The 23747-nt window shown below is 45.6% G+C and overlaps 1 protein-coding gene and 1 long non-coding RNA gene across 7 annotated transcripts in view; one reads left to right on the forward strand and one right to left on the reverse strand.

The window, feature by feature from the left end:
• Window positions 1–23211, forward strand: part of PLCH1 (phospholipase C eta 1) — a 202317-nt gene extending 179106 nt beyond the window's left edge. For 3 of the 6 annotated variants that reach the window (XM_077864628.1, XM_077864627.1, XM_077864630.1), the window contains 12 exons: window positions 2581–2652; window positions 4993–5087; window positions 6521–6618; window positions 9597–9776; window positions 9863–9970; window positions 11012–11136; window positions 12854–12938; window positions 15443–15589; window positions 15861–15940; window positions 17552–17611; window positions 18044–18398; window positions 20783–23211. In XM_077864628.1, coding sequence (XP_077720754.1) covers window positions 2581–2652; window positions 4993–5087; window positions 6521–6618; window positions 9597–9776; window positions 9863–9970; window positions 11012–11136; window positions 12854–12938; window positions 15443–15589; window positions 15861–15940; window positions 17552–17611; window positions 18044–18398; window positions 20783–22830 — 3453 coding nt within the window. In that variant the 3' untranslated portion in view covers window positions 22831–23211. The remainder of the gene's footprint in view (window positions 1–2580; window positions 2653–4992; window positions 5088–6520; window positions 6619–9596; window positions 9777–9862; window positions 9971–11011; window positions 11137–12853; window positions 12939–15442; window positions 15590–15860; window positions 15941–17551; window positions 17612–18043; window positions 18399–20782) is intronic. The other 3 variants (XM_077864631.1, XM_077864632.1, XM_077864633.1) reach the window with 3 other exon arrangements.
• Window positions 758–12746, reverse strand: LOC144293661 (uncharacterized). Its single transcript, XR_013360868.1, has 7 exons — window positions 12601–12746; window positions 11762–11857; window positions 11259–11572; window positions 6132–10384; window positions 3622–3783; window positions 3419–3521; window positions 758–1946 (listed from the first exon to the last, which is right to left on the reverse strand). It is a non-coding gene; the product is annotated as an uncharacterized LOC144293661 (long non-coding RNA).
• Window positions 23212–23747: the final 536 nt, after the last annotated feature.

Below are 23747 nucleotides of genomic sequence, written 5' to 3' on the forward strand. Positions count from 1 at the left end.
CTTTTTTTTTTTTTTTAACACATTTGCAATTATTTGCTCAATATCTATCTTCTCAACTAGATTATAGGTTCCATGAAGACCAGAACCACGCCAGTCTTAAATGACCATTATGTTTCCAACTCATTATAGTGCCTGGGCCGTAGTACAGCTTCCAGAAGATGTTGTTGAGTGAATAAATGATTTGGGCTCTGGCTGATATTTTAACTCTGCTTTCTAATAGAAATATCCGAAATGGACAAGGAAAAAGGAGGGTGGGCTTATTGATATTATCACTGCAGGGCATTGAGGGCTCTTATCCTGGCCCAGAGGAGATTTGGGAAGTTACTGGCTCAGCTAGTAGCAGACATCCCTGCTCCTGCGGCCTGTCCTCCTGGACTCAGGGATCACCAGGCAGAGGGAGGACCATATGGGGTGACCACCCTTCCTCTCTAGAGTTTGTGCTGAGCTCTGGTTGGGCAGCTTAGCTCATGCACCCACCCCTAACCTAATCACCGTGGCCTCGAACACGTGGAACAATAGCTTGCCAAGGATATAGGATAATATTGGCTGGTTAGTGTCAAAGAGAAGTTACCTGGAAGTGGTGCCGAGGCTAGCTAGGCCCTCTGACGCTACATGTTAGAGAGGCAGAATGGAACACTGGGGAGGCAACTGAAATATGAATTACAGTGTGACTGCCCTTACCACTGATCATACAATTCTGAATTTTCTTTCTTTTTTTTCTTTTAAAGATTTTATGTATTTATTTATTTGAGAGAGAAAGAGCATGAATATAGGGAGGGGCAGATGAAGAGGGAGAAGCAGCCTCCCCAGTGAGCAGGGAACCCGACGTGGGTTCGATCCCAAGACCCTGGGATCATGACCTGAGCTGAAGGCAGCCGCTTAACTTGACTGAGCCACCCAGGTGCCCCCCGCTCTGAATTTTCTTAAAAATTTCTGTAAATAGCAATAAACTCCTTCCCTTCCACTTTCCCCTTCCAACCATTTAGTTTTAACCACACCAATGTCTGTAAAATTACCTCATTCAGCTGGCTCACCTTAATTTCTGTTTCTTGTTCTTAGTGAATTTTCATTGGCTAATCTGGGCCACTCATTTCCCCTGAAGGCTTTTGGAGAAGGCTTTGCTCCATCCTCCTAGATCATTCCAATTGGACAGGCCACCGCGGGTCTTGGAGATTTGGGATGAAACAAATTAAACCCACCTTCCTTTTGTTATTCACATTAAGAAATCCTAATGATAACTTGCCTATCAGGTAAGATGGTAAGGGATCTCAAATTTCCAAGATGTCGTGGAGCAAACCTCATCCCCCTGTTTCTTATTTTTTCCTTTCCGTTAAATCTGGGTGACTCTAAGAATGCATTAGACCCATAAAGTGGAGCCTGTGACTTTAATACACTGGGCTGTAGAGTGTTGAGGTTTTTACCACTGCTGTTGCAGTGTGGCTCTTGTGACCATATGGAGCTACCTTCTTAACTCCAGGGTTTTTGTACAGTTGATGATCAGCTTGAGTAGATCTTCAAAAGCAGTCCATGCACATTAACCAGGCAAATGAAATTACCCTGTAAAAACCCCCTCCCAGCCGCCCAGCATTTTCTGAACTGTCCCTTTCCCCAGCCAATTCTTAACCTTCCCCTGTCCCCACTGCCAGTTACATCTTCAGTTAGTCTCTATGGATATATGTCAGCGCCTCCCTGGCCTTTTGGTTTTAGGTAGTTTTGCTCACACACATTTATTTCCATTTCTGTGGTTGTCTCTGCTTCTTCTTTGCTTGGCCAGAAGTCCCAGGAAGATGGGGCCTGCCGATCTCTCCTTGCAGCATGTCATTAGCCACGAACCAGCTAATACAGAGTTTTAGGGATGACAATTGAGAAAGAGTCTAAACCCTTTTGGCAGAGTGGCCTTTTCTTTCCCCTAATGAGAAATAGACTTGAGCGATGAGATCTCTACCCTGGAAAATTAAGCCACATGAAGAAAATGTCAGAGGCTACAAATACCTCTTCCAAATGCTCAACTACAGGAGTTAATTTCAATGAACAGATAAGCTCTCTTGTGGTTAACTTAAACAAACAAAAGCAATCTTATTACCTAGTAGATGCGCGTGGGTTTTATTTATTTTTAATGTTTTAAAATCCCAAGTAGCAATATTCGATCAATGCGATTGTTATTATTATTTTTTATTCAACAGACTTGGTACTTAAAGACTTTTGGTGATTTTTCAAAATTTAATCTATTTTTAACTCAAAATGACTTATCCCCATTAAGAGCATTCAAAAGAATACATCGTGTGCTGTAGAGATCCTGCACAGCTGGACATTCCTGAGAGGCCCTTGACACCAGTTTTGGGGAAGCTGTTGGCAGTTACTATCTCCCGGTTGGCGCCCACACTTCTCCATTCCAGCGTCTCCCTCTCTTGAGGCAGACTCCACAACTTTTGGGGTAGTGATGGTGTGGGACAGGAAAAAAATGAACAGGACCTGCTTGTTCTACCTAAGGCAGAGAGGGTTCCCTGCCATTCCACCAGAACTAAGGAAAAAACAAAAGCAAGGAAGAAAAATAGTCATATCATGTTTTTATTTACTCAGCATCCAGATGTGAAGGAAAATGGGAAGAAATCACATGGACGATCCCTCATGACCAACTTTGGAAAACATAAGGTATGAATTAAGAGTGACAAATGTGCATAACCCAATTAAACAAGAGACTGGACAGGAGAGTATCATCATAACCTTGGAATAACTGATGATTTCTTAAATAGGACCCCAGAAAAGAAAAAGATTGATAAAGATAAAGATTGAGAAACTACTGTTACTTAATAAGCAAGTAGCCTACTTGGGAAGAGTATTTTTGATACACATATCCAACAAAGAACTTCTATCCTGGATATATAAAGAACTCTTAAAAATCCATAAAAAGATACCATCATCTTTTTTAAAGACTTGTTTTAGAGAGACAGAGTGAGAGAGAGCATGCACAAGCAGGGGGAGGAGCAGAGGGAGAGAATTTTCAAGCAGACTCCCTGCTGAGCCCAGAGCCTGATGCGGGGGGCTCAGTCCCACAACCCATGAGATCATGATCTGAGCCGAAACCAAGAGTCAGATGCTTATTGGACTGAGTCACCCGGGCGCCTCCATAATTTTTATTAAAAGGGCAAAAAACTTAAGTGGCCTTTCACAAAAGAAGATTTCCAAAAGGCTAGTACAGAAAAGGTGCTCACCCTTATCAATCCTCTAGGAAGTGCAAATTAAATGATGATGAGATTTCGTATATACCCTTCACAATAGTAGAAATAAAATGATTGACAGCACCAAGGGTTAGTGAGGACGCCAAGCAACTTCAACTTTATACACTGCTAATGGGAGTGTGCGTTTGTGCAGTCACTTCACACTAATTCACACTATCTCCTAAAGCTGTATTACGTACCGTGTCTTATCAGTTCCATTGTTGTGTTTCAGCCTTGTGGCATATACCTAATGTTTATAGTGGCATTAGTCGTAATAGTACCAACAGGAAAGAGTTCAAATATCTGTCAACAATAGAATGAATAAAAATTATGGTATATTCACATAAAGTAATATTTTTCTAAATATGAGGAATATTTATATTGAAAATCAGTATTTGGGCACCTGGGAGGCTCAGTGGTTGAGCATCTGCCTTTGGCTCGTGGTCCCAGGGTCCTGGGATCGAGTCCCATGTCGGGCTTCCCACATGGTACCTGCTTCTCCCTCTGCCTGTGTCTCTGCCTCTCTCTCTCTCTCTCTGTCTCTCATGAACAAATAAATACAATCCTTAAGAAAAAAGAAAAAGAGAAAGTCAGTATTTTGTAGCTTAGAGAATGGCTTTACACACCATGTTATTTAATCATCATAACAATAATCCTTTAAAATAGTTATTGCCCTTTCCTTTAAACACACACACACACACACACACACAAAGGAGCGAGAGGTTAGCAAACCTACCCGCTGGGTGAGAGGCCAAGCTGGAACGTGAGATCATCAGATGCTAGTGTCCCCACACCGTGCACTCTGAGGTTCTCAAAACATCAGTAATACCTGAGAAGGTTCTAGACCAAATTGACACCTTCCTGTCAGTGCAATGGACTTGAGTGTGTTTATGCCAGCAGTATGGCCGGGCGTTTTATTTGTTGAGTAAGAAAAATTCTGGAGGGTGATGTGGTCCCACAGTTACCTCGGAGTGGGCTCCCTTTTCCTAAGCCGCAGTCCTCAGATGTCCAGGGTTCTCTATCTAAAGGTCTTAACCTTTGTTTATGGAAGCTGGTTTTCTTTGGTGGCAGGGTTTTCTATAGTTATGGGGTCCCTCCCCATCATTTGTTTTTCTGTTCCGTATTGCCAAATATTTGGGGTTATCTCTAATGTGCTGGGACACAACTGCATCCTTCCAAAAAGTCTTTATTTCTGACAGCCTTTAGTCCTGCCGCCTTTCAGCCTGAATCCTGTGGGTAATAATTTCTCTTCTGTTGGTAGAAATTAAAATGGGTCAAAATCTCCAAGCGTAGTTTGATTTAGACAGTTATTTGAGTGGACGCCAATCAAAAGCAGGAAAAAGTCGTTCATAAAAAAAAAAAATACTGCTTGTCTTTTTTTGTCAAACCTGTCTTTTATAAGTCAGCAGGAATAGTAAATTTCCTAAAGAAAAGAACATTTTATCTCCTTAATGTCATTTGAATAGATATTACAACTATGACCCTCCTGCTTATAGAGACCTTCAGTGCAAAACTAAATAGCCTTCTAAAACCTACATCTTCTGTGGCTTAGAAGTCAGCTTTAGAGCAAGAAACCCTCAGTTTTGCCTTAATATTATAATTAGGATCATAGACGCGATTATTATTAATGGTAAGGCAATGAATTAATGGTTAATGTGTTTTCTTCCAAGTAATTGTCCTTTTTGCGTATATCGTAATACCCCACCCATTCTCTGTATGCTGTGGAGGGACCTGATGTGGGGAGTTTGTTGTTAAGTTCACTGTGACTTTCCAGCAGAAAACCACAAAATCACGATCTAAGTCTTACAGTACTGACGATGAGGAGGACACACAGCAGAATCCCGGCAAGGAAACCGGCCAGCTGTACAGGTAAGAGTGCGTCTGCCCGTTCCTGGCTTAGGCTCCTGGGCCCTCTCCTTCCCATCAGCTGGGCTGCTTTAGTCGCATGCGTCTAGAGAAGTGGGTCTCGAGGTCAGGGGCTCAGTGCAGCAGGACATGTGAAAATCAACCAAGGCGGAGACAAGAATACGTGTGGGGGACTTACCCGGGCCTGGCACACCGCGAGCGCCTCCTGAGCGCCAGCTGTGGCTGCTGTCAGGTAAGAGGCAAGCGTGTTCAGGGGAGAGAGGGGCCGCAAGAGCTAGCACAGAGGGCTCTCCTGGGAGGCTAGCGGAAAAGACGGACGGTGAGCACGTGGTAAGAGCTAGCACCTCACATCAGGCCGACTTGAAACTCTTGTTCCCGCAACACTAACATGGGACGAGTCAGGCTTCTCACATGTTTCTATTTCTTAGGGTCGTTGTAAGGACTAAAGGAATTAAACTGCTTAGCCTGATAAGCCCTGTTCCAATTAACTAAGCACTCAAAAATATTAATTGCTGTTTTCCTTGTTATGGCTGATAGATTTTTTTAAATATAAGTTTTATTTATTTATTCATGAGAGACACACAGAGAGAGAGAGGCAGAGACACAGGCAGAGGGAGAAGCAGGCTTAATGTTGGGAGCCCGATGCGGGACTCGATCCTGGGACCCCAGGGTCACGCCCTGAGCTGAAGGCAGACACTCAACTGTTGAGCCCCCCAGGCGTCCCTATTGCAGATGGATTTTGAGATGAATAAGATGATTTTCTGGCAGCTTGTGTATACAATAAAGTCACAGAGGAATGGAAATTATATACAGATAAATGCACACACGCACACACAGCCCTGTGCCTTTATTGAAAGACTGAACTTATATGAAATTAGAAGCATAGAGGGAGGTCTTGTAGGAATGGACGGCATTTAGCACCCAGTTAAATTTTATATTTAGCTTCACTTCAACAGAATGTCCATACATAAAATAGTAACTAGTAAGGGCAGAGAGGATGTGTGTGCTTCCTACCCTCAGGGTACACAAAATTCAATATGTACTTACGGTAAAGGACGGTAAAGGATGTAAGAGGAATGGGGTCACCTCCCAGGGGACCTGTGCGATGAATGTTCTCAAACAGAAGTCCAGGTTCTCCTCCTGCCAACGGGGACGAGATGCCCGGTGACGTCCGGTGTTACTGGCTAGCGGGGGATCGGTGGCAGTCCAGCCCTTCCCAACAGAACTCACACATGCACGAGAAGGCACCGATTCTTGGCCATGCAGTGAATAAAACCACATCAGGAGGATTTTGTGGTGGAGAGAGGGCTGAGCTGGGAATCGTCCTTGGGTTCTAATCCTGGCTCCATTAGGAGCAGGTAGGGAAGGTGGAGTAAACACAAACCCCAACCCCTCCCAGCAATCAGTGACACGAGTCCTTGGCTGTGTACTCCCAGGTTGGGTCGGCGCAGGAAAACCATGAAGCTCTGCCGAGAGCTCTCTGACTTGGTGGTGTATACAAACTCCGTGGCCGCCCAGGACATCGTGGATGATGGTAAGGAGTGAGTTCCTCTGTTGGGTAGACATTCTTGACCTTTCTTGGTCAGCCGTTTACTAATCTCTTCTCAGATCATCAGCACACATTTCTGGAACTGCGTAGCGTCCGATGTGTCAGGAAGCTGACCGCCAGTGTAACACTGCTTAGCTCACAGGGAGGGCAGAGGAAGACTTCATGATTGTATAAGGACAAGTGCATTACTGCAACGTCTCGCCCAAGGCGTGAACTGTGGAGACCTGACCTGGTTTGGCGGCCAGGTCGCAGATGGACGTGGCCAGTGTGAATGACCAGAAGAAAGCAGAAAGCTAAAATAACACCTCGATTAAGGAGGGCACATGACGCGATGCGCCCTTGTTATCCCATATGCTGGCAAATTGAGCTTAAATAATAATAATAATAAAAAATAACACCTTGAAAAGTCCCATATTTTCTGATTGGAAAGTTTGACTTTGGTGAAAATGATTTAGCCCACGGATTGAAGATTTAACAGAAAGAGCGGGAATTTCAGAAGCACTGATTCTTTCACTGTTTTCCATCTATTATTTGCATCCTGTTGCGTTGAGAGATCCTAGTCACAAGTGTTCTTACCCTGCACCTTCCTGCTAGCTCCTCTTCTTCCCTTTATCCTCTTCCCTTAGCATTTCTGTTTTGTTCAGTTACTGAATGCTTATAGAAATAAACGACAGCCGTGCGGCCTTGCAATCTAATTTTAGTTTTAGTGGAAGTGAAATGCAAATTTAAAAATCTCCCATTTTCCAACAAATCTTAGTAAAGGAAAGATGACGTCGTGCCGAGTCTTCTGTGTCAAACCTCCAGGATCCCTCCCTTCAGGTCTCTCCTTTTTGTTTTTACCATTCCACAAGTGTATCTTTTTCTGTCCTACGTGTGATATTGATTCTTTCTTCAAATGGAGACAATAAAAAAAAATAATGATTTCACATGCGAGAACATGAGAACCTGTCCTTATAATAACCGTCCATAGCTAGGAAATCAACCCAGTGAGTGGTCTAGTGGAGCTAAAGGTGTATTTGGTTTAGAAGAATGTAATTTTTTTGGAAAAGATTTATTTATTAGAGGGAGAGAAAAAACATGAGCGGGAGTGGGCAGAGAGAAAGAAGAGAGAGAGAGAGAAAGAGAATCCTCAGGCAGGAGGTCCCCTAAATCCCAGGACCTGGAAATCATGACCTGAGTGGCAACCAAGAGTCAGATGCTTAATTAGCTGAACCACTCAGGTTCCCCCAGGAGTATGATTTCTAATAAATACCTTAAGAAACCATAATTCTATTAGCTTAATGGAAAATAGTATTGAGTACTCTCTAGCTCTTGAACCGCCGTGTCGCGTGGCAAAGTGAGCGATAAATAATGAATGCATGCCTTATCCCAATGCAAAGCAACGCAGATCTATTCATATGCTAATTGGCATGTGCCTAATTAGCAAGGTCACCTTCTGGAGGATGTGGTGTACATACTTATGTGGAGAGACAGAGAGAAGAGTGGCACTGGCTCTGGTGTCACTGCATCTGACTGTGGCTTGTCAAAAAGACAGTATACCTTCTCCTGTCATGTTTTAAGGCATTGCCCCTCAAAACCCGCAAGTAAGATTATTTTTCGTATGCTTGACAAACAGAAACTATGGTTTGTAAGTGTGTCAATAAAATATATGTGGTAAGGAAAGAGTGTCCCTGAGGGAAATCGTCAGATTAAAAACTGTAATTCCCTAATCTCTTGGTCTCCGTCTGGTGTCACGATCATCCCAGGATCCATCTCTACAGTGTAGTCAGTAGTCATCTGGCCAGCGTTTAATGTCCTAGGTCAGACAGTCCTGAGGACGCTAGGGGCTCTGGGATGATGCTACGTGCTCCAACTAACACGCCATGTGGATACCATTCAGGCCCAGTTGGCCCAGCAGGGCCGTAGGGTTCAGCTCCTTGCCGTCATGAGCCGTGTCCCTCCGTCTAGGTTCAGACACGCTGAGCTTGTCAGAGTAAACTCTGGAATGGACACGAGGCTCTGGGCAAGCTTGGGTCTTTATTCGGGCCGGCTGCGCCCAGCATGTCCAGAAGACTTATGAGGGGTCACTTTGGGGGTAGGGTGAGGACGTTTGGCGAAGGGGTAGGAGTAGTAGGGGCATTGTAGACCCAGGATTGGGAGACAAGGGTGGGATACTGAATGCCTGGAGGTTAACTCCATCCATCACGACCCCTAGATTTGGAGCCTCGTTGGCCCTGGATCGACACCTTCTGATGACAGTCCAAGCAGAAACTTTAGCACGGGCTTCCTATTCTTTTACCTCCCTTTATTTTTTTTTCCCATGGTTTATGTGGATGGTGGGTGATTATTCTTGTTTCTGAGATTTTATGTATTTATAATGCTCTTTCAAAATCTTTCTCCATTATTATGCCTTTTATCCAAATAGCTTTTGACTAGTTTCACAATTCTATTCAAATTAACGTTGAAACTCCGTTTTTCTCCTTTGGAATTGGTCTTTTATTTTCTTTCTGCTGTCAGTTAATAGGTGCTTTACATGTGTGCTTTTAGGATGAATGCCGTCAATGAATATCAGGAATAAGTTACATAGTTTTATTCATCCATGACTGTCTGTATCTTTGGCAAAGAGAGTCTGTTGGAATCACACCCCTAGAAGATAATTTTCCTGCCAGCCCTCCTCATACTAGCCAGATAGACGTGAATTAGTGGGATGATTGAATTTCTGGGAGAACGCGGGACTCAGAAACATGCAGTTATCCTTGCAAGATGAGCAGCTCAGATTTGACCTCAAAACCATGAAGAGAGTCTCAAGAATGGGATTTTATGGATCTTTCTTGGTCAGAAGCTACTTCTAGTCCGGTCTGAATTCAGTCTTTTGCTCTGCATTTTCTTATGGGCATAATCTGATGTATTAGAAAGTCTTTCGTGGGTGCTGTTTCCCTGACTGAGGTTCTCGCTTTTCTTTTTTCTTTATTACAAACTGCCAGGAACCACAGGAAACGTGTTATCATTTAGTGAAACAAGAGCACATCAGGTGGTTCAGCAGAAATCGGAGCAGTTCATGATCTACAACCAAAAGCAGCTCACGAGGATTTACCCGTCTGCCTACCGCATCGATTCCAGTAACTTCAACCCTCTGCCCTACTGGAACGCAGGCTGCCAGCTAGGTGCGTATGCCTCGGAGCCTTTCCCTGTAGGCCCTGGCTCCACGCTGCTGCCTTGCCTAATTCTCTCAAACTTTGAACTTGCGCAGTGGCTCTGAACTACCAGTCCGAAGGGCGAATGATGCAATTAAATCGAGCCAAATTCAAGACCAATGGCAATTGTGGCTACGTCCTCAAACCCCAGCAAATGTGCAAAGGTGTGTGTCCACTTCATCGTCCTCTCTCTGAATGCAGGTCGCCTGAGTGGAGCAGCTCTCTGGAAAGTGTGATACGTCAGCGTTTTGCAACACGATTGTATAAAAAGCGTTAGATTAAGGTGTTGGCGTCTAAAGTAGAACTCTCGTCACTTTTTTACACGTGGGCAGCGTGACGTTTAGAATGTTGTCTTGTGTGGCGGTGCACACAAAGAGGGACACGGGTAGCAAGGGATTGTCCTCTGAGCTCCAGAGTCCCAGCCTGATACCCCCTGGGCATTACTTCTACATTGTACTGCCTTGTAAGGCCTGAGCCCCGTCTTTGAGGAGTCTGAAACCCGCCAGCAAAATTAAAATAGCACCTGAAACAACTTCATCGAGCCCCTTTAGTCCGTGCAGTCCCATTACAGAATAGCGCTAACAAAAAAGGAAAAAGAGAATGTAGTGTTAGATCGAAAAAAACTCTTGTTTGGGTTCTGCTCATTAAAATTCTTTAAACATTTTCCAAATCAGATTTTTAACAGTTCAGGTAAAGAAGTGGCGACAAATGTGCCTTTAGGATTTGATGCCTCGCGTGTTTTCTTACTCTGCTGTTTACTACTTCGTTTCAAGTCTTCTGTTATATCCACCCTCCGTCCCTATGATAGTTTAAGTCAGAAAATTATGTGAATCTGACATAACTACTCCCCTTCCCTCCACTGTTGGCATTTCAAGAAAATGCCTCTCCCCCCCCTTGCCGGGATTGATAATTGCACCACAGACACTTTAAGTTGTCCCAGGCTCTTGCCTCTGGGAGCATGGATTCTAGCAAAAACCTCAGCTGCAGAAATGCCAGCTGGCATTGCCCTCAGGTAAAAGCCACACTGATCGTTATGTGATCATTTCTTTGCTCCAAGAAACACTGTAGTAGTTCAGCACTTGTTTCTTTGTTCTACATGCTTAAACGGTGTGTGTGTGTGTGTGTGTGTGTGTGCGTGCGTGTGTGTGTTTGGGTTCTCCCATGTTACGAGCCTCAGCTTTTAAACTCTGCTTTACTTGGTTTAGGTACTTTCAACCCTTACTCTGGTGACCCACTTCCTGCCAACCCCAAAAAGCAGCTCATCCTGAAAGTGATCAGTGGACAGCAGCTCCCCAAACCTCCAGACTCCATGTTCGGAGACCGAGGCGAGGTAAGCCACGATGATTTTATGGTGTTTGCGTTGTATCTGAGATATCTTCAGGGTCCCCCCCCGCCCCCGCCCCGCGTATGTGTTCATAAACGAATACTGATGTCGGCTCATCAGATACCCACCGGCTTACTGGTTGCCCTGGAGTGCAGGGCATCACCTGTTTGGGAGGCAGGGCATGTCTTTCCTCGCAGGCGCGGTCTATATCCTCAGGCTCTTTGCCGCTCCTGCTTGTCAACCTGGCATTTTGGGGTCTTGGCTGCGGATGGGAGACACCCACAGCCCTGCTGCTGGGTTCCGTCGGAGGCTCCTTGTTGCAAATCTCAGCTGGCCCACGACGCCGTGTGACCGCCCGCTTCACCCCGTCAGCCTCTGAGCCCGTCCTCCGCAGGGGCTATTTCCAGGCTTCCCTCTCGTCTTCAACAGATGGCACCGTGTCCTACTCCTCAGAAAGTAGGGGCTCCATACGGGAGGGACCGTTCCAGCCTAGCCCACACCACCACGGTCTCTCGTCCGCCCCGCTGAGATCCCCGCCCCCCGGGTGACTGGTCTCCCCGCTGCCCATCTGTCCTCCCCTTAGCAGCAGCAAGAGTGATGCTCGGACAGGCTCAGAAAATGTATCCCTTACCCTTTCTTTCCTTTCTTCTTTTCTTCATTGTCTGCAAAAGTGAAGACTCGCTTTCTGTTTTCTCCCTCAAACCTTTTATGTTGAAACATTTTAAACCTGAGAAAAAGTTGTGAGAATAGTCAAATTAATGCCATGTCTCCGGCATCTAGATTGACCAATAAAATCACTAAATTTTGTTACACTTTCTCTCCTTCACGTGTAGATGTGTATGTGTATGTCTGTTTATGTATAGATGTGTGCATGCATTTGTACATATGTATACACATACACATACATGAGAGATGAAGCAAATGTAACAAAATTCAAAAATTATATACATGTATATACACACACAATCGCATTTCTTTATAGAGTCATTTGAGAATAAGTTAACACTTTGACTCCTCAATACCTACATATTTTAGCATTTATCTCCTAAGAATAAGAATATTCTCCTCAAAAAAAAAAAAGAACATTCTCCTCTATAAGCATGATTCAATCATGACATTTAATATTGAATATAGTAATATTATTTCATATAAAATCTATATTCAGTTTTCTCAGGTGTCCCCAAATTGCCCTCATATCTTCTTTCTTTTCTTCTTCTTTTATGCTTTATATATTCAGGATCCAGTAAAGGATCACACATTGCTTTTAGTTGTCATTTCTCTTTGGTCCTTTTAAAATCTAGAACAGTTCTCTAGCTTTCCTATTTTGTTTTCGTGGCTTTGACATTTTACAAAGTGTCCAAGCCAGTTATTTTCAGTCCTACAATTTGAATTTACCTGATTGCTTCTTCATGACTGGAATAAAAAGAAATATATTTGCCACCATCCAGTTCCATTCTCCCAGCATCTCACCTGGATTACGCTCTGAGGAAGCTGACACTGGGGTCTCAGGTTTGCAGATGAGGAAACTGAAGCCCGGATATATAGCTTGCCTAGGGTGACACAGGAGCCCAGTCTCCAAGCAGGAAGTTACTCTTCAAGGCTATGGTCTTCTTGAATTCCTTATGAACAGAAGTCATACTCATTAGTTTCCCCCCCAAAATCTGATATACCCGATGGTCTAGTTTTACCACAGGGTTGTAATAATACTCTCTTTATTTAATAGATCATTGATCCTTTCGTTGAAGTTGAAATTATTGGATTGCCAGTAGATTGCTGTAAAGATCAAACCCGTGTAGTAGATGACAATGGTAAGATGATAATCTGTTTACTTTTAATCAAGATGCTCTAGAAGGATCCCCGGGTGGCTCAGTGTTTGAGCACCTGCCTTCGGCCCAGGGCGTGATCCTGGAGTCCTGGGGTCGAGTCCCACGTCGGGCTCCCTGCATGGAGCCTGCTTCTCCCTCTGCCTGGGTCTCTGCCTCTCTCTCTCTCTCTGTCTCATGAATAAATAAATAAAATCTTAAAAAAAAAAGATGCCCTAGAAATAAAGTTTGCAATGAAAAAGAAAAATTTATCTATATAGAGGAGAAACAAATTCCTAGAATTCATAACTGCCATCTGAATTTATGTCAAAATCTTTTAAACAAAATTGAGTAAATGCGGGATTGATACATGGTATGTTTTGGTGGATTTGTAATCTAGGCTTTTAAATTCTTTGCTTTTTAAATTTTATTTTATTTATTTATTTAAATGCTTTTGAAGCATGTTTTTTTCTAATGAGAATTAATGATATTTTAAAGGGCAGGGTTAAAACTTAGGAAAATGCTTCCATTACAGTTTTTATATTGTGCTTTCATGATGTAAGTTACTTCAAAGCTTTCATTCATGTTGCCTCTATGTTTTGAGGATTTTTCATTTTTTTCTGGAGCATGTAAAACCCTAAAGGCAAGTGCAGCAGGCTCCGGCAATTTTCCTTCTAAATATGTACATATGGTGGATAGGCAGCCTTCTTTTATTCTGGCCATGATGTAAAAAGAACTTTCTTTACCTAAGCCTCATGTCTTTCTCTTGGTAATCTTCTAAAATGGTGTCTGTTCATACATTTGACAAACATTATGGCATACCTATTTTTCTCAATCTCTTGTCATTAATACTCCAAATCTAAACCATAAGCCTCAAAACATTTAAGAAATTAGAGGTCCATAGTGAAACCTTAAGAGGAGTTTTTCTTTTCTGTTTTTTAAATTTAAATTCAATTAGCCCACATATTGTACAGCACTAGTTTCAGATTTTTTTTTTTTAAAGATTTTATTTATTTTAGAGAGAGAGAGTGAGCTCCAGCATGAGCAGGGAGGGGGGGTGGATGGAGAGGGAGAGAGGATCTCAAGCAGACTCCACACTGAGCAAGAGCCAGATGCAGGACTCAGCCTCACGACCCCAAGACCATGACCTGAGCCAAAATCAAGAGTCAGACACTCAACCGACTGAGCCACCTTGGCGCCCCCTTAGGAGGAGTTTTTCTTTAGTGCTAGTTTAAGGTAAGGCTTCAAGAATAGCATAAACCTATTAGGAAATAACATGCTTAAAGGAAGCAGACTTCCTATATTGCATTTTCCTCCCACCAGTGCCCATTGTTCCGTTTTTGTTTTTTTTTTTTTGTCTCAGAAGTAATTGAGAGGTCATGACTATTAATAAAAACATGATCTCTTCTCTTGTTTAGGAGGGACATTTCAGTGACTTGAGTCCTTAATTATTTCCTTAGCTGAGGCATTTAACAGTAAGATTAAGTAGCTGATGCCTCTTAATACATGTATGTAATAAAATTTATTTTCATTTGTAGAAAAGAAAAACAAACTTGTCCAACGAAGTATGTGAATTTTTATCAGTTTATGTAATTATTTTATCTGAGAAAATTTTACCAAGAAAATAATGTATTTTTACCTTTCAGAATAGGAGTTGAATCACATATCTTCCTATTTATTTTCAATAGCGATGAAACTCTATTGTTGATGTATTTAAGGTCTTCTTCATGGGAAGCCACTGGGAAACAATAGTGCACAGTTTAATTTTGCTCTGTAACTAGTTGTGTGACCTTGGGTGCATTACGTACTCTGAGTATCAATTTTTCTCAACAAGAAGACTTATAAATACTGACATTTCTTACCTTAAAGCATTTGTTATTTGTGTAATTTTAAAAGGTTATATAGTTCTGAAAGCCAAGAATAATGTCTTTTCTTAATTAGAAAAAACTCACAAAAACTCTGTCTTGACATTTTTAGAGAATTGCTATAAGAATAAATAAGATGCTATATGTACAGTAGTATTGAAACCTGTGCAGCACCCTATAAATGTTTGCTGGTGATTATTATAGCTTCAGAATCTTTTGTGGGTGAAAAGCATAATTTTTTTCTGTTTTTGGCAAGGTGGGATCTCCCTCCTTCTTTCTTTCTTTTTTAGTTTAGTTTAGTTTTTTGCTAAAACATTATTCTTAGATCACTACTAAAGATACTTTTTGAGCTTATTGAAGCATCCTGAAATTGCCTAAAGAAACGTTCCCTACCATGTGATTTGGGCGTCAGAGATTAATAGAATTGATGTAATTATTGATGGACAATCTTCCTACCAATTATTTTCTAGCAATGGGACAAATTCCAAGACTTTGTTTCAATAAGGCAGCCCGGAGTGGCTTGGTCATCTTCAAGAGTTTAATAACCATTGCAAGCAATTGTCAGTTGGCTCTGCAGATGCTGCTGTCAATTCCTTTTAGCCAAGCCCTTTGCTTTTCTGATTCTTCTCTCCCTATTTCTCGGAGGATTTAACCCTGTGTGGGAAGAAACCCTGACGTTTACAGTACACATGCCAGACATAGCTTTGGTTCGGTTCCTTGTGTGGGATCACGATCCGATTGGACGAGACTTCGTTGGACAAAGAACTGTGACCTTCAGCAGCTTAGTGCCTGGTACGCATGGGCCGGCCTTTCCTCTCTAGGCTGACCATTTTTTTTTTTTTTTTTTTTTTTTTGGGGGGGGGGTTCTTCGAAAGACTTAATATAGGACATGTGTTACATACAACATACGGCATATATGACACGAAAAATGTGTTCTATGATGAGTGTTAACGTGCTTTGTGAAATGGAAAGACTTAAAGTCAAACATTTCATTTAGTTGCACCCAGGGGAAAGCCAAATGTAAGTCCGAGTAAAAGGCAATTATTTTCTCTGCTTTTCTCAGGCTACCGGCACGTCTACTTGGAAGGACTGACAGAGGCATCGATATTTGTCCACATAACAATCAATGAAATCTATGGGAAGGTGAGAAAGATTACAGGGCTTAGAGCCACATGCGGCAATCGTACGGTCCTTAACAAGGTCAATATTTGACTAATTGCTTAAAAGGAACATACATCTTGACAAAGTTGTTTGGCAGAAAAACCAGAAAGAAGCCCAGCGGGTCCAGTGTGCAGTGTCCCGTCCCCACCCACGGGATTGTGGATCCTTGCGTTGTCTTGGGGCGTGTACTTGTTCCTTCCCCCTCGGGGACCTCTCTGGGCTTATGAGAAAACTGCTATTCTCTCCGACGATCAGTTGTTGCACTAAAACAATAAATATACACTTAAATGTTGAGCTGTATGTTAGTGCTTAAGAAGAGCCCTGGCTGGCTGCAGGAGGCGATGGGGTGTCGCAGATGCTTGATGAATTCCCAGCACTAACTAGGCTGTGAGTCCAGCCAGTTCTAGGCAGGATGCCTTCATTTGGTGCCATTGTATTTAGCTGAATAACCCTAAAACTCCGGGAATGAATTTAAAGCTCCTCACAGGACTTTGAAGGACTTACTTTTAAGAAATAGACTCCAAAAATGTATTCTAGTTTTCTGCAGATGCTGCTCTCTTCCTTACACGATTCACTTGAGGTCTACAAATCAGTAGGCTGTCCTTTAGCCATGCCAAGGAATTGGGGCCTTGGCCACTGGAATGGATTTCCAGACCAGATGTGATCTTCAGGGACCATAGGAGGCTTGACTAGCACCTAGGAATGTCTAGTGCTCTGTATTAGGAAGTCTGCATTGCTTGGAGCTGCTCCTGTAGAGTTATAGACATTCTCTGTGCCTTAGCTTCCCCATCTTTAAATGTAAGGCAGAAATGGTACCTGTCATCATAAAAAGCTATGTTATCCTTAGAAAGCTGCCTGGCAAAAAAAAAAAAAAAAAGAAAAGAAAGCTGCCTGGCATAATAGTAAATGCTCAAAAATACTGGCTAATATTAATAATTTATGACTACAAGCCAATTTCTAGGGAGTGGGCCAATTCAGGCTGATTAGGGGGTATAATGTTTGTCCTTATATCAGTTGGTCCCATCCCCAACTGGTATGGGAGGGGCGCTCAATATTCTAAGAGTAATGAGGTTTTATTCTAGGACTTTCTATGTTTCGTCCTTGGTTTCTGCCTTTGCTACTTGTTGGGATGCTTCCTCTGGCATAAATGCACACAACTGAAGTTTTAATGATTTAAACTGTCCATTTTAATGATTGAAAATGATTCTTGGATTTCCAGGAATCCCAGGTTAACTAAGAAGCAACTCTAGCATTTTATCCTGCTCTAGAGAAACAATACAATTCAGAATCTATTTAAAACTTGAGCCAGAAAGAAATTAAAATATGAAAAGAAAGCATCCCCTTGGGATTTCCATCCTCCTAAAGACAGGTCTACTGCTAAGTCGCGGTACAGATCACTTTCAAGGCGTATTTATGTTGAGATGCATAATGTGCACAATGTGGTGGTGATGAGTTGAGCAATGAAAGAACCTGTGACTAAAAAATCACCAAAGGTGGAAGAAAGGGTTTATGGAAGCATATGCATTCTTTTGTTTTTACTTGTGCCACTTTCTTGAATGAGCCCAAATTGTGTTTTGTTTTCTTCCCTTGCAGTGGAGCCCTTTAATACTCAACCCCAGTTATACTATATTGCACTTTCTAGGAGCTACAAAGGTAGTTTCTCAGCATGGTGCTTTGTTGTTGCTGACACATTTCTTTTTAAATGGTTATGGCAGCATGCTCTCTCATCACTCCATTTCCTGCTTCCCACTTTGAAACATGCATCTGTTGCTTTAGGATGGCTGAAGTTCGTAACAGTCTCTTAAGTGTGGAAAATGTTCCTGTCACCTTGTCATCTCTGGGTAGGAAGCTTCTGGGTAGCTTGGTTGTGAAGACGGAAGGCTACCTCCCCACAAAGTAAGGTCCCTGAGACGTGCATGATACTGTGCAGACATGCTGTGAGCTGCCGTTCTCTTGGTTGGAATATCCTCCAGTGGCCGTCAGATTTTGTTTCGTGTCCATTTTTCACGGAGCTGTCATTGGAAAGGCAAGTTGTCAACACAATGGGATTGGCCTAACTTGTGCTTCATTCTTTTGTGTCTTCAGAGCAGACAGCTCCAAGGTCTGAAGGGATTGTTCAATAAGAATCCCAGGCATGGTTCTTCAGAGAACAATTCCCATTACGTTCGGAAACGATCAATTGGAGATAGAATTCTACGCCGCACAGCCAGCGCTCCAGCCAAAGGCAGAAAGAAGAGCAAAATGGGCTTCCAAGAGATGGTAGAGATAAAGGATTCTGTATCTGAGGCTGCGAGAGATCAGGATGGTGTCCTGAGGAGGACCACACGGAGCTTGCAAGAGCGCCCTGTCTCTCTACCTGTTGACAAAAGTCTTCTGGGGGCCTTGTCACTGCCCCTATCTGAAACAGCGAAAGACACTGAAGGAAAAGAAAACTCTCTGGGTAAGATGCTTTAGGTTTCTCTAAGAATAAATCTTTTGAAGCCGTAGTTTGGTCCCTGGTTACCATTGTGACCTGGTTGACGTTCCACAGTCGAAGTAAAAATATACAAAAGAATAATAAAAACAATTTTTAATGTTCTCTTTAGGCCAGATTTCAAACTTTGGGAAGAGGGTGGAAGAACTCTTTCCTAATCCCCTACAGCCTCAAAATAACGTTGACAATTGGAATTGGTAGTGAGGGATGAGGGGGATAATCATGTTTGATGGTATGGAGCCCACAGTCTGTGAGGTGCCCTCTAGGGAGGTGAAACCTGCAAAAGAGGAGCAGAGATCTTGGTTTTCCAAGCAGGTATAATATTTACTATTGTTCTGAGGATAAATAGAATTCTATTGATTTTTCTGGGGTTGAATATAGCTGTATTTCTTTCCCCAACATATAACACATTTCCATGATTAGAAATGTTTATGGAGAAAGAAGTGAAGCCAGATGTTAGAAGCAGGTCATCTTCTCCACTTGAGAAATCTTTGCTTCCTCAGGAGGCAGCCCAGGTGATGTTTTCCTGTGGCCTCATTTCCCTGATCCCTGGACATTGGCAGGAAAGGAAGCATGTCTATGGCTCCTGTCCAGTTTCAGTCTCCACAAGCATAGGGTCCAAGCCTTACCTGCCTTTTTCCTTTTTTTTTTTTTTTTTTTTTACCTGCCTTTTTCCTTAATTTGAGCATGATGCTACGCTCATATCAAAAACTTGATAAAGAATGATGCCTGCTTTGCAAGGTACCAAAGAGCTCCCGAGCTGTGTCAGTGACTCTTTCCCCTGCCCTTGGTAACTTAAGTACCCAAACTCTGTCCTTTCAATGGTCTCCGCAACAAAAGTGTTTTAATTAAATCAGAATCACCTCAGACATGGACAATGTGATACCTTTTTACTTTAGCAAAATTCTCCTTTTATCATACAATCTAATTTCAGTGTTCTGTTTTCTCACAAACTCCATTTTGCTTATATTGATTTTTGTTATAAGATATTCTAAGGAGACAAATTTTTGAATAGCTTATTTGAAGAGAAAAAAGGAAGTTTAAAACTTTGAAATTTTGCCAAGAGCAATGTCAGAGAAGAGATAAAAATATGTGCTTTAAAGTTTATTTCAAAAACCCCATTTTGGGGGGGAAATAAAACTCTCCTCAATAGAAATAAACAATGGTTAATCCAGAAAGCAATATTGAGTTGATGCCTATTTCCTCCCTGTAACAGCTTTATAAGTTTGTCACTCTCATACATGTTATATGAGGCTTGTGGTAAATACAGAACAGAGACATGCAATGATTCAAGTTAAACGGAGGTGAAAAATAAGTGGAGAAAATGTGGAATACAAAATTCTGTATATAATTCTGTCCCCCGAAAAGAGCTTATAGTACCTATCTCTGAGTGGTAATATCATAGGATATTTAATTTTTTTCTTGATGATTTTAGGATTTATCAAACTTTATAGGATGAATTTTTCTTTAGTTAGGAAGATATTTAATGAGTTACATAAATTCTCCTTTCTTGTATATTCTGTCTGAAAACATCTTAAAAAAACTTAAAATAATGAGGTCAGGAAAATTGAACATTCCATATTGTCTTAGCATTATCCTAAGCATGATGGGATACTCCAAATTACCGTGAACTGTGTGTTTTTATAGCCTTCCATACCGTGCCTGGTATCTTACTGCCTCTTTGAGGAGAGAACGCAATATGAAATTTGTGTATTTAAAACAAAAATATGATTAACAAAAAAATTAACTAGCAATGGCATAGAACTGGTGACCAACTCTTAATTTTCACATCTCAAAGCCAACAGCTTTTGGTATTTTAATACATTTATTGCCCCTTCCAATCTGCTTTAGAAACTGATTGAATTAGTTCTTTTGCCTTTTTTTTTTTTCTCAGTAATATGATTTGTGTTTTTTTACTAATACATGTGTAACTTTGAAAGTTTATAGTATCTTGCTTACAGGTACCACAGTACTTTGTTTAACAGAACTGTCTTGTTCTATTTTTATTGCCATGCTTCTGTGTAGTACAAATCTGAATAGGAAACAACTTAAGGTAATCCTCACTGTAAAAGTATGGTAACTCATTGACATTTTTTTTTGACAATGAATATTACATCCTCAGCTGATGTAATAGACGCCCAAAGGGAAGCTTCAGTGAAATTCCTATAAATATATTTCGCCATCTACTCATCACACAGACACTCTGTTGCAAACCTCTGCGATCCATAACTCTGTCACAACGTTAACAGACCTACATTCTCCATTTGTCTGTCTGAAGACAAAACATGAGTGTTTGCAGGTTCTGCGAAAGAGTGATGCGCGTTACCTAACATGTTGTTTGTTTCATTCAGCAGAAGATAAGGATGGAAGAAGAAAAGGGAAGGCAAGTATAAAAGACCAACACTTTCCAAATTTCAACAAAAAGTTATCCTCTTCCTCTAGCGCTCTCCTCCACAAAGACCCCCGCCCAGGGGGCTCCGCTGTTTCTGTCGCCAGCACATCCAGCGCATCCGTCACCGGGGAACAGCTGGGAGCCCCGGGCCTCCGGGGCGGGAGAACCAGATCACCTGCGCCAGGTGACTGCCAGGAGCAGGAGTGTCCCCGCAAACCCCGCTCCCCAAGGCAGCATCTGGCTCTGGAACCTGCACTTACCGCAGCGCAAGGTGGTGTGAGCACCCAGGCACCTGCGCGCGCTGGAGGCCTTGGGGAGGACGGAAGCCCCCGGTCAGGAAGCAGGTTTTCTCAAAGCCACCTGGAGGGCAGGGACTTGGAGGGCAGCTGGGTGACGGGCCGAGCCGCAGCGTCCCTCTCTCTGTCCGACGTGTCTCTGCTGTGTGCTGCGCACCCCGACTCGCACTCCGCGGCCGTTCTGCAGGAGAGCGACATCTCCCATCTTCTTGACACTGTCCCTCTCGCTACCGAGGGCGACCCGGGCAGCTCCATCTCGGCGCTGGTCGGCCAGTGTGAGGACGCCGGGGAGCCGGGGAGCCTCGCCGCGGCTCCTCCCCCGCACAGCACCTGCGTGGCGGCAGGTCATCCTCCCTTGCCCGCCCTGGACCCCGAGCCGGCCGTGGAGCCCGACGCTGCCGCGGGAAAACGCAAGCCCTGCTTCGCGCGCGCATCCCCCGCCCGGATTCCCGCCAAGGGCCCCGAGGCCTCGGCGCACACGCTTCACCAGACCACCTGCGCCACTGCCCCGCGGCCGCCCCCGGAGGACCAGCTCGCCGCGGGAAGCCACCGGCCCGGGGCCTCGGCCACGTGTCCCTGCCCGCCACCGCGAAGCCCCGGCGCCGGGCAGGTGCGAGGAGCGCCCGGGAGCCGCAGCCCCACCCCCGCCCCGGCCCCCGCGGCCCCGCCAGCCGACCGCGCGCCCCGTTTCCATCCTGGAGACCGCAGTGTCGTGGGGGCGGGGGGCGCCGCAGGCCCCGCGGACCTGCCCGCACCTGCCGCTGAACGCCCCGGCGACGACGCAGGCCCCCTCGCGGCTCCCCTGCAGCCCAGGCGCAGCCCGCACGCGGTGCACCACGTCCCCGGAGCTCGGGGAAACGGCCGCTGCCCAGACACCCCGCACCCCCGCGTCCCCGGGGCGCCGCACAGCGCTCCCCAAAGCACCTCTGGCCTCACCTGCCCAGGTGCTGCCGCTCCCACGCGCAGCCGCTGCTCGCACCTGGATGCCCACGCCGAGCAGGCCCGCGTGCCCGCGCCCCGCCACGCGCCCCCGGGGCCCGCCCTCAAGCTGCCCAGCCCTTGCAAGTCCAAGAGCCTGGGCGACCTGACATCCGAGGACATCGCCTGCAACTTCGAAAGCAAGTACCAGTGCATCAGCAGGAGCTTTGTCGCCACCGGCCTCCGCGACCAGAAGGCCGTGGCGCTGGCGGCCGCCGCCCTGGAGCCCATGGACGCCCTGACGGAGCAGCTGCGGAGGCTGGTGTCCTTGGAGCAGGATGACGGCGGCCAGGTGCTCCGCGCCGAGCGCGACGCCAGCCCGCTGCCCCGGGCGCTGGTCCGGAAGCTGTCGTCGCGCAGTCAGAGCAGGGTGCGCAACATCGCCAGCCGGGCCCGGGAGAAGCAGGAGGCCGGCAAGCAGAGGGGCGCCAAGCCCGGCCCCGCGGCGGGGGTGGTCCTCCGCCACCGAGCCGCCCCGCCGCCCGCGGGGACCCGGCACTCCACGGGCTCCTACATCGCGGGCTTCCTGCGCGGGTGCGCCGAGGACCGCGGCATCCCCGAGGGCGCCTGCGCAGCGCTGCGCCCCGCCCCCGGAGACCACGCCCCCGGAGGCCCCGCCCCCGGAGGCCCCGCCCCCGCCGCCCGCTTCTGCTCCCACGGCTCCGTCCTGCACACCGAGCCCGGCGGCGGCGGCGACGACAAGCCCGAGATCTATTTTCTCTTGAGGCTCTGAATGCCGCGAAGCTGCAGCTCTCCGGAGTTTACAAGGCCCCGCAGCGTTGTCCTAGAGCCCAGGAAGCGCGCCCTTGGCTCCGACCTGATTTCAAGATGTACTTCTAGACGCGTGGTTTGGCCTCCCTTTGCCTCCACGTGTCTCGCTGCGCATGCGTGTGTGTAGACCAGGGTGACCTGTCCCGCGTGCGTGTGATCTTTCTGCCCCCGGGTGTAAACGCGGGGACCCGGCACTCCACCGGCTCGTACATCCAGGGCTTCCTGCGCGGGGGTGGCCCGAGGACCGCGGCATCCCCGAGGGCGCCTGCGCAGCGCTGCACCACGCCCCCGCACGGAGGCCACGCCCCCGCACGGAGGCCACGCCCCCGCACGGAGGCCACGCCCCCGCACGGAGGCCACGCCCCCGCATGGAGGCCACGCCCCCGCATGGAGGCCACGCCCCCGCATGGAGGCCACGCCCCCCGGAGGCAGCTTCTGCTCCCCCGGCTCCGCCCTGCACACCCAGCCCAGCGGCGACGACAAGCCTGAGATCTATTTTATCTTGAGGCTCTGAATGCCGCGAAGCTGCAGCTTTTCGGAGTTTACAAGGCGCCCCGCAGCGTTGTCAGCCCCGGAAGCGCGCCCTTGGCTCCGACCTGATTTCAAGATGTACTTCTAGACGCGTAGTTTGGCCTCCCTTCACCTCCACGAGTCTCGCTGCGCATGCGTGTGTGCGTGTGTGTGTAGACCAGGGTGACCTGTCCCGTGTGCGTGTGATCTTTCTGCTCCCAGGTGTAAACGCTCCCAGTAGGAAACGCGTGCATGCCCCAGATGCGAAGCTTCCAGCCCCTTGCTTGCTTCGCCGCCGCGCCCTCCACTCTGTGCCCTCGGGTCACAGGCACAAATGTGCTCAGTTTTACCCTCTACCCGCGGAGGTCA

This window comes from Canis aureus, chromosome 22, assembly GCF_053574225.1.
Source record: "Canis aureus isolate CA01 chromosome 22, VMU_Caureus_v.1.0, whole genome shotgun sequence".
Taxonomy (NCBI): Eukaryota; Metazoa; Chordata; class Mammalia; order Carnivora; family Canidae; genus Canis; species Canis aureus.